The following is a 10,860-nucleotide window of genomic DNA, read 5'->3' on the forward strand; positions in this document are numbered from 1 at the left end:
CTTCATGTGCTCTATTCCTATATATTCATTTTACACATTGGTTTTGGTTTATATATAGTCTTAATAAAATGCTTCATGTGCCTGATTTATATTTGAGAATTGAGCATCCTCCAATTTCCCAAACTGATGCAAGTAGCTTGCTATGAAAATGTATAAAGGCCTTTTCTTAGCTATTGAATTATAAGTGTTATCTAAGATATGTGTATCCAAAATTAAGCTTTCCAACCGCGAGTTGTATTTTCTTCAAATTTCGATATCTAAACCTATATTCAACTCTGAGTTCTATTTTCCTTGAATTTCGATAACCAAACATATATTCGACTAGAATTTATCTTTTTTAAATTGAACAACTCACATAAAAATAAAATGAATAATATCAACTATTGATGAAATTATGTGTATATGTATAACCAATTATGAGTAGTTATAATATCAACTATTAATTTATTAAATTCTCATTTTAGAGAATAAAATAAATAATAATAACTATTGACGATGAAATCAATTGTTAATATTGAGTTTACATTTATAATTTATTATGAGTAATTATAATATAAATTTTTAATTTTATAATAACACCATTTTTATGTGTTACACAGAGCACATAGAGTGCTGTCCTTCACATATTTGTCCTGTATAAAACACATGTTAAGATGTCAAAATTGTAAATACCAGTTTAATTCAAACAATTTTGTTTTCAAATACAACTTATTGGTATTGGTTTTAAAACCATTTTCCGAAAAGGTTAGAGTTCGATACAAGAAATTCATAAATTTTGACATAAAATGATATGTGCTGTAATGATGACCTATAAAAATACATATCATTTAATCATTTTAATAATAATAATAATAATAATAATTATTTATTATTATTATTATTATTATTATTATTATTATTATTATTATTTTGTATGAATGTGTTTAAATGATATCTAAATATATGTGTAAACACAAGAATTGCTCATTCAAGTATATGAATCTCAAAACTGATTAAAACAAAAAAATTCTAAACACTTGAGGAATACAATTCAAAAGATTATTCCACCAATTTGTAAAAAAACAAGAATTTCTATTGATCTTCTTGGCTACAATTTCCAGTACGGAAGATTCTATTATCAATTCTCACCCACAACTGTGAGAATGCAAATGATTTTTCAAAAAATTTAAAATTATTTAATATATTATTGATATATATCAAAATTAATATTTTATACGTTTTTATTAAACAACATTAATCTTTGTAAGGCTCAATAAGATATGAAATGATTTTAAATTTATATAAGACTTTATATAGATAATTTATATAATATAAATTTAAGATCCAACAAATAAAAATTAAATTAAAAAAAATATAAATGATTAAGAGAAATTCAAATTGAGAGGATCCAAACTCTAAAATGTCAGGACCAAAAGTTGGAACCTAACTTAAAATTATAGCTTTTTCTAAAATAAATGGGCTTATACATGATAACTGCAAAATAATCAGGACAAATAAGTTAACTAAAAAAGCAAAAGTTTTCTAGCTGGAAAGTTTGAGGAGGTATAGGAGGATTCAAACTCTGCCTACTAACACACTAACAACTAATATTTGTTTGTAAAACAAACACAGCAAAAAAAAAATATTTTTTTCTTTCTTCAGTGTTCCCTTCATAGTACATACAGAATGGTATCCATTTTTTCTCTGCTTGTGTTCATGCCTTCATCCTCCTCATTCTTGTATCTAACTACTCTTTTAAAAACCATATATGCGCAGCTAAATGCGTGTTCCACTAGTAACTAAGTAGCAAAATACATTCAAAAAATTTCCTTTACATGGTTGTTTTGTACAGAACTATTATTTCTTTCTCCATTCATCTGATTTTTCTTTAAATATATATACACCAACAAGAGATATATGGACTACTGAAAGCGCATTTCTTAAACAACCTGGGATGAAATGTTTGCTGTAAGAAGTGTTCCACGAAAACCTTCCTCAGTATGCTGCAGATCCATCTTATCACTGCAGAGCTCATCTGCAAAAGATTAATAATATAATTCAAATCTGACTTTCTGTATCTTAAGTATCCACTTGCAGAGGACAAATAAAAAAAATTATATATACATCATATTTCCTATGGCTAATTGGCTATAACATAAAGTGATTGCATCACCATTATGGCCCTATCAAATAGCTTACCAGCAATATCTCGATTTTCATGGATCTCAGAATCCCTCACTATAATCTGATCTCCGGCAAATATGTTTGCATCCGCAAGGGTAGCACTTTCATCGTCAATAACAATTATCCTATCACCTTTATGTAGTATCTGGTTTTCCTTGACAACCTGGGAGGACAGTTATCATTGATAAGAATCGTGAAATAAAATTTAGACATTACGATGCTTTGCACTCTAGCATAGCAATTCACTGATTATCGTTAATGCGGAAGATAAAACCTTTCTAACTTGAAAAAAAATCCATCGGAACTCAAGCATATGCATAAAACATAGAGTTTACATACCCCAAAAGATTCCCATATCATCATCTTCAGCTGGTATAGTGATGTTGAAGCAGAAACTTTTAGACTAACTGAACTCCCATTTTTAGTCTTCCGGGAGCGCTTGGAAACCCGCCGATCTGTTTCAATTAATCCCTTTGAGGCCTCCAAGAGTGATCTAGGTACCTCCTTACCACGAACAAGAATTACACATATGTCCTCATTGCAATAGTTAAGTTTATGCATTAACTCGCAGCTTTCTCTTTCTCCAATGCAACTTTGACAAACCTGAATATTGAGAGGAAAATAAATAATTGTTGGTATACATAATCCAATAAAACAAAGAAGTTTCTAGTAAATTCAGCACAAGAATATAATGAAATAAACAAAAAAAATGTAACAACACAAGTTGAGGAGATCGTAATATTTAGTCAGCTGAATAAAGAACAGACGACTGTCAAACATCTGTTACTTAATGACATTATTCACTTGAGATCAATAATTTGTGTGTCAAGTTAGATCCATAGACTGAGAATCATCTTTTTCAACATTTGATGCACTCATTAAGCAACATGAACTACAGAACCAAAATTTTCTCAGATGGGGCTATTGTACTATGCATGTGCTGAAAAAAGAAAGATGAAAAACAGGAAAACCAGGGCATAGGGCACGACTTTCAAAACTAAAGTATAATTTGCATGTCGTAAAGATTGAATATTATCTAAAAGAATACAGTGAAAAATATATAGGATGAAGCCATCAACATCAACATAACAGATTTATGGATTACCTCGGGACAAGTCTTGATCAAAATTTGTCCAGTTCGATTTTCATTATTCATTTTATCCCCTGCGAGTGACTGATCCTCACATATCTGCATCTCGTCACTGGACCCAGTCAAAAAGTTATCTGAATCACTAATATGATCAATTGTTGCAGATATTCCTTTGGTCTCAGTACCACCCCATTCTTCACATAAGCATATCCAATCAGTCTCGGATATGATGGTTAAGCCACCTGCCTATAATCCCCAAAAAAGAAATGGAAATATAAGAGCCATAAAAGAAACTAAAACTACACCCATCAACATGTAAAAAGCAAGAACGAATAAACAAAATGAAAGGAGCAAATGGATATCAAGAATTCACAATTTACTTGTTAATTTTTTAAAGGGATTCTAAGCATACTAAAACAGGTGAACTTGTTTCCTGTAAAGAAATTGACATGTGATTGCATGCATTGACATACATTTCACATGAGTACAGAAAACAATTTCTTCTTTTCTTTTCCTAACCAACTTACAGAAGATTCTCTCTGAATTATGGTACCACGTCTGAAAATCAGCTGAGGAGGTCTTTCAACAAGTTGTGAGTGCTGATACAACAGACACAAAATTCATCATAAAAATTTGCTAGGGATTAAAGTATAAAGAATGGAAATGCCATATAGAGATGCACACACAATCACATTTTTATGGCTACTTAAGTCCCTACCTAACACATGCGGGACAGGGTTGTGTGGTGGTAAATATAGGATTGAGAATTAAAGTAGAATATGATACTAATGGGACTCAAAAGTCCAATAAACCACCTACTTGGATGTATACTCCAGAAGGTGCGTGGGATGTTGAACTCTGCCATTTGGCAGTAATGTAGGACGGTTATGTATTTAATTATGCAGAACAAATATGTAACAGTTATATCTTTCATTATGTAGAGCAGTTATGTTTCTAAGTAGGCAAGAAAGTTGATATAGGTCGGGGGTTGGGAGGCAGCAATGGTGTGTATTTGGTAGTTCTGAACAGGGTTAATTATGTGTAGGAGTTTTGCAATGCTGATACGGCATCCATTGTGTAGTTTATGTCAAGTTTTGCATTCAATCATAATATCTGTCTGATGAAATTCTTATCCTATTAAATAGATAATCCACCAGATTGTACATGTTATCTTATCTCGATTTTGAGGTGGACCAGAAAATAGTAGAATATGATATAAATTATTTTCAAATGACAGTATTAACCTTAAATTCGGTGGCAGTGGTAGAGCATGCTGGGTTAGGTGTCACACTAAAAGTAGTAGAAGGACAGAACCTGGTGTTGTTGTGGAAGGGAGGGAGAGAGAGAGGGGGCGAGGGGGAGAAGAGAGGGTCACAAATAAGAGGGAGAGGAGAAGAATATTTCTATATTATGATGTTGGTTTCTAACTCAGTCCTTGATACTAGATTATTTTTTAACAAGTGAGAAACATAGAATAAGTTAACAGGATAAGCTTATTATATCCTATTGCCTCACCATACTATGGATCAAAATAAGATATCACAACTTTTCGTATCCTATCTCCCCCTTTGTGATATACCTTCTGTAACAGTTGCACACAAAAATTTCACTCTAATTTTGATAAGCACCAGTCAGAATCATTTTGTGTTGTAAGTAGTAACTAAAGCAAATTACACAAGTAGCATAGGCTAAAATGCAAAACATGATCAAATTGCAGAGTAAAATAACAATGTACCTTTTTACACATCAGCGAATCAATTACCCCGTCTAAAGTTTCAGGTTTATCTGGATTCTTGAATGATGGACTAATGTAATTTCTCCACTTTGAAATCCATGAAGTAGGCACCAAGAAATATTTGCAATGCACAGAGAGTGGCATACTTTTAGCCTGGAATAACTTCTCGTGATTCTGGCGCTGCTTTTGTTTAACTAATCTGCAGCATAAATGCAGAAGTCACCTTAAAATGTGTCTATATTAACTCTATATTAATGGCAATGACAGATGAAACAACCTCAAGGAGTCCTCCAAGCATGCAGCTTTAGATAATTCATTAATGCATTGGGAACACTCTATGGAACTTGAAGGAAGAGTTGGGCCACCTAAAGGATCATCGGGTTTTACATAAATAGCATCTTCGTACAAGAAGAGCCAAAAACTCTCAGGAATAAGCACCCGCTTAGCACCGGGAGCTTGCTCAGGCATTAATAGACCGTGTGGACAACTAATTGCAGCCGTTAGTCGAGCATCAGTTTCAGATGGAGCATCAAGGACTTTTCTTTTCCACCACTGCTGCAACCTTAAAAAATATACTCATCAGCATAACATGTAAAAATAATTATCAGTATAACAAGACGAAAAAAAAAATTGAAGCTAATCAGAACAGGTAACAAATTTATCTATATCAGCGCCAGTCAAGATATTTACTGTTCCCAAATACAAGAAATAGAACATTTGCCCCATCCCCTATTGGTGGAAGCATGAAGGCCATAACAGATGAGAGAAGATTTTTTGACATACCATGATCTGGATATGAAATACTTTCCATCTAGACAGTTTCCATCAAGAATATTCCGAGCAAGTGGCTTCATTGATTCTCTTCTATCCCGATAGGTAGTAGCTGATACCACAGTCTGGGCCTCATGTATCAGACAATCCCGACAATGATCATCGTGAGACAGTGTTGGAATCCCACCATACTGAATTTTGCACCCAATAAGGGAACTTGTCATGATTATTATGTCAATAAAATGGAATTGATGAAGTAGCAACAGTGGAACGAGAATTTGAGGAGATATAAAAATAATCATAAAAAAAATCAGTGTTTAAATCTCTTGGATAAGCATGCAATCCCTGTCCTTTTTGTTAGATACAGATTCATTCAGACTAGTAAATTGCATTCTTTTCCTCACATAAACAAAACACCTAATCCAGATACTTCACGAAAACAAGTTCTCTTACATCAGGCACCCATATGACTGCAATTTCCTTACTGACAAAACAAACCACCACTCCCTCAACTTCTAAGGTAATTTCACCTATAGAACACTAGATTTGTAACAGCTCTATCTGATAAGATTTTGCTTCATCTTTCCTATCAGTATTATCTAACAAAACATGTAAAAATAGATTGTAAGATAAATACATTCCCAATCTGCCATGATTGAAAAGTACTCCGTTCTTTATTTTTAAGTTGTCATTTTAAGGTGATTTACACATACAAATAAAACCAATAAATTTTTTACTTTTGATGGAATTAATTGTCTTGTTCCTATAATACCCTAAACTATTTATTATCTCATTTAACTTATTTCTCTCTTTGTAATAAATAGATAAGAGTATTACTGACAAAACAATAAGTAATGTTGCATTGAACATTTAAAACATCAACTCTAGGTAGTAAATCCCAACATTTCCCGACGAGATCTCATTGTCCTGGTGTGGTGCAGTGCCTAACCGCAACAACGTGGTCTGCGAAGCGTGAAACAAGATGCCAGCGAGATCCCGCTATTATTTCTTCCTTCTCTGTTTTGTTATTTCAACTTTCACCTAGGAAGAAGAGGAAGAAGAATATGCCAACGAAGATGATGCTTATCTTTAATTCCTATGCTAGAACATGCATTTGAGTTTTAATATTTAATTATTTTATTACTTTGTGTTAAAGATTTCAATATGCATCATCTTTATTTCCTTGACTTTTGTTGGTATTTCAATGTATGTTTTGACTAAGAGTAAGACTTGTGGATTTTTATTACTAATTATGAATGTTTCATAGTTTGAGTCATTTGTTGATTTTGCATTAAATATAGATTTATATAGTTTATTTATGTAATTTTTCCAAAAAATAGCAGTTAGCCCGCCTATCCCGAAACGCACTATCGGTATCCCACTTTTGGAGTTGACCGCGGCGCACCGCTATTTGGAATTAACTACCTAGCATCAACTAAATAGAAACAAAATTATTTTACAAACATGACATGTAAAAAGGAATGGACAGTAATTCTCGTAAAACTTATAACTATTTATGATGATTTTAGTTAATACCTTGGTATGATTTTAGTTATTCTGGTAATACATTGGTATGATACCTTTCACTGATTTTAGTTAAAACCGTTATCCACAAACAATGAATGGCATCATATCACAAGTAGGCAATTAATAATCCAAGCATATAAAAGCAAACAAGCAAAAGTTACCTTGGATGACAACTTATCCCAGGCTTTGGCAGACAGTCGTTTCATTGAGGTAATCTTTGAAACTGGGACTTTCCCATGTGAACATTGGATGGATGTGTTGTCGATAGAACTGCATATACATTGCAAAGTAAAAACCTTATAAGATACATCAATTCACCATCCTACACAAATAATTTATTAAAAGGACCCTCAAGCAATGACAATGAAATAATCTAGTCACTCACTACTTAAAAAACATTGAAATGTTCATGACCAATATAATACTGTACAAAAGTATGCACTAACGTTGTAACAATGTTGTCAGCCCACTGGCGAAGCCAGTCACTAGAAATCCAATAAAATGGTCTCTCAAATGGTGGAACAGGAGCTTCAGCTAAAACAGATCGAACTTCCTGTCTCCTATCAGTAATACGACTCAATTCTAACTCTTTTCGACAACTATATTGTTGACAAGCATCAAGATATGAGGCGTTGAAATTGTGAATCTCGTCATAAAGATGAGAAGGAAGAGAAGTGCTATCTCGTGCAGCAGCTACAACACCCTCTCTTTCTTTAAGGTTAGCACCACCAACTAAGTCCCCGTTTTCATTTATATTGGTTGTATTTCTAAGATGGTACATTAACATGTATGCATCACAAGAAGAAAATGCGTCCATAAGTGAAGATTGTGAATGTGTGGCGTTTAAACCATTTCCATTACTTTCAGCTATCCTTGCTTCAGAGTGAACCACATCAGTTGCAATGAATTTAGTAGTAGAACTAGACGATCCTTCGCCAAATGGATGGTGACCCAAATTAGTAACATGCTCATCATCAAATTCCCACCACTGCCCTGTATTTTTGTCCTTGATATGAGCGATGTAATGGCCACTATTTACACCAGTTCCCTTGTGAATCAGTACAGCTGACAAGTCATATACCAAATCAAACTGAGACAACTCAGACAGTCTATGCCGCATATCAAGTTGCGCAGGAAATGAAAATGCAGAAGTAATTTTCTTCTTAGTTGTAGTCTGCCAACACAAATAGATAAATAGAGTAGCACACTTATAAGAAAACAACGAGTGGTCAACAAAATCAAATTTTACACCATAAATGAATAACCACCCTTAAACAACCACTAGTCAAGTAAGAGATGAACATTTTGTAAACTTGATTTCATTCAATGTAAATGAATCTCTGTGTAGTAAGCAATTTTGAACAGGCCTCCCAAGAATTTTTTTTCACCAACAGCTAACTTTTTAAACACTCTACTATCAATCAACTTTGATACTCTGGGAAGATAAAAAGAGTTCTTACATTTGAACACTCCTAATATTGGTTTCATAACTTCATGTAAAATTTCCATATCATCTTTTAAAGTCACAAAGTTGATAGTAGAGATTCAAAACTAATTCATCTAGTTTAAGCATCCAAGAGAAATGTTTGAATCAAATTAGACAAAGTATGACACACTAATTCATCTAGTGATGAGAATGTAATTTTTCAAAAATGCAGGGTAGATGTACAATTTAAGCATCTCTCGGGCAAGAAGATTGTTCTTTATACCAGTTAACCCACAGAAAAAATAATCTAACTATCAAGATAGTTTCTCTCTTAAGAAAACCACCCTACATGATCACTACCCTATAAAAGGTGTAGAATTTTTTTAGAAAGAATGAACACATGTAAAACTCATCAAGCCCCATAAAGGTTTTGCAAACTGAATAAAGCATTATATGATGATTATTACCATTGAAGTTTCCCGCTTTAATTTAATTTTTTATAGTGAAGAAAATTTATTAGAGAAGTGAAAGAGAAAAGGATATCCCACTAAAGGAAACCACAAAATACAGAAAAGAAAACCAAAACCTAAAAAAGGTCCAGGAACAAGAAAAAAAAAAAGGTTCTTGGCTTCTTGCATTGCTCACTCTCTCAAATAATTTAGAATACAATGTTTGGTTTGAATAGCGAGACACACACTCAGGGATCTTTTTATTGAAAAAAATGATTTAAGGTTTTTAGGCAAGGATAGCAAAAAAATTCAGGAATATGAAAGAGCGTTCTGGAAGTGCACTTTGATAGAGAAGAACGCCAGATTTCTGAAAGATCAGAATGTTACTCGTAATTACATAGGGATTAAATCATGAATGGTGCTCCATTACCATTATTTTTTAAATGAACTAATAAAGTGAAGATAATCAATAGAAATGCAATATTCCATTACAGCTATTTTTTTTCTTCTTATGGTATTTATGGTGAATTCCTCATCGTTCTTTATATAATACCTATTTCTTTTCTTTCTTATGATGAAAATTCTCTTATATATCTATACAACATAAACTAGAATAACACAAAGTAAACAATGGAAACAAAACATGCCACATAGTAGTACATGCTCATAATAATAATAATTTATAATAAATAAAATTATATGGAAATTAATTATTTACTCAATCAGGATACCTTTGGAAGAAAAACACAACGTTTAAGTTGAAAATTAAGCACATCAGGCAATGTACACAGCTTGATGCTGCGAGTAGCATCAACTCTTGCATTGCATGACTCACAAAAATATTGATTGTCTCCTTGAAGCTCTTCAACAGTTAGGTAATCATCTAGGCTCTCATCTAAACTTTTCAGTCCCTTGACATTCAACTCCAACTCATAGAAATCTTCCATTTTGGAAGAAGCTTCAGAGTCTCTTCCACATTGCGAGCACCTACATAGTAAGTTGTATGAATAGAAGACATGTGTAGTAGTCATATGCATAGATACTGCAGGTCACACATGCATCTAATATGAAAGTAGATAGATAATACAATAGATAGATAATTGACATCATTTCGACATAAATTACAGGGGTCGCTTTTGAGTTCTGACCAGTTATGAAAAAAAAAAACAAATTCCATGAAATATATTACAAAAATAGACGACACTGAACAAAGAATTAAAGTATTTATCATCCTTGTTAATATAGAAGATAATCAAAATTAATATTTGACAACATGAAAAATACTCCTTCTGAGAAAACATATGCACATTTTGTGGGAATATCTGACAACAGTAACTACACAACAGCATTACATGTTAGTAACTCTGCATCATTGATGATTATTCTTAAAGCCTATAGTTAAATATTTTGTGCGGGTATTAGTAGTAGTAGTAATAAGAGGGGTCAATTTTAAAATAGAGAACTATTGGATATTTGAAAAAACTATAATAGGCTATAAAAAATATGAATATTATATGTAGAAAATGATTGTTTGTTAACAAGTTTGCTCAGATTAATTGATTCATACGTTGTCACATGAGACACACTTCCGCGGAAAAGATCTTGAACTATTGTTCTTGCCTTGGGAACTTTGGATGTGCTCAGACAACGCTCAAGCAATGACAAAAGCAATGTCAATAATTCATGGCTATCCTGCTGA

The 10,860-nt window shown here is 32.7% G+C and overlaps 1 protein-coding gene across 1 annotated transcript in view; it reads right to left on the minus strand.

Annotated features, from left to right (window-relative positions):
* Positions 1-1,498: 1,498 nt before the first annotated feature.
* The window catches only part of LOC101500658 (ubiquitin carboxyl-terminal hydrolase 26-like), an 11,014-nt gene continuing 1,652 nt past the window's right edge, over positions 1,499-10,860 (minus strand). The window contains exons 4-15 of the mRNA XM_073369063.1: positions 10,729-10,860; positions 9,893-10,148; positions 7,733-8,460; positions 7,448-7,556; positions 5,772-5,950; positions 5,266-5,550; positions 4,989-5,187; positions 3,781-3,852; positions 3,269-3,499; positions 2,503-2,766; positions 2,179-2,326; positions 1,499-2,014 (exon numbers count right to left, since the gene is read on the minus strand). The exon at positions 10,729-10,860 is cut by the window's right edge and continues 5 nt beyond it. Of these exons, the coding sequence (XP_073225164.1) occupies positions 1,920-2,014; positions 2,179-2,326; positions 2,503-2,766; positions 3,269-3,499; positions 3,781-3,852; positions 4,989-5,187; positions 5,266-5,550; positions 5,772-5,950; positions 7,448-7,556; positions 7,733-8,460; positions 9,893-10,148; positions 10,729-10,860 (2,698 nt within the window). The 3' untranslated portion in view covers positions 1,499-1,919. The remainder of the gene's footprint in view (positions 2,015-2,178; positions 2,327-2,502; positions 2,767-3,268; positions 3,500-3,780; positions 3,853-4,988; positions 5,188-5,265; positions 5,551-5,771; positions 5,951-7,447; positions 7,557-7,732; positions 8,461-9,892; positions 10,149-10,728) is intronic.

Source organism: Cicer arietinum, chromosome 5 (assembly GCF_000331145.2).
Source record: "Cicer arietinum cultivar CDC Frontier isolate Library 1 chromosome 5, Cicar.CDCFrontier_v2.0, whole genome shotgun sequence".
In the NCBI taxonomy this organism is placed as follows: domain Eukaryota; kingdom Viridiplantae; phylum Streptophyta; class Magnoliopsida; order Fabales; family Fabaceae; genus Cicer; species Cicer arietinum.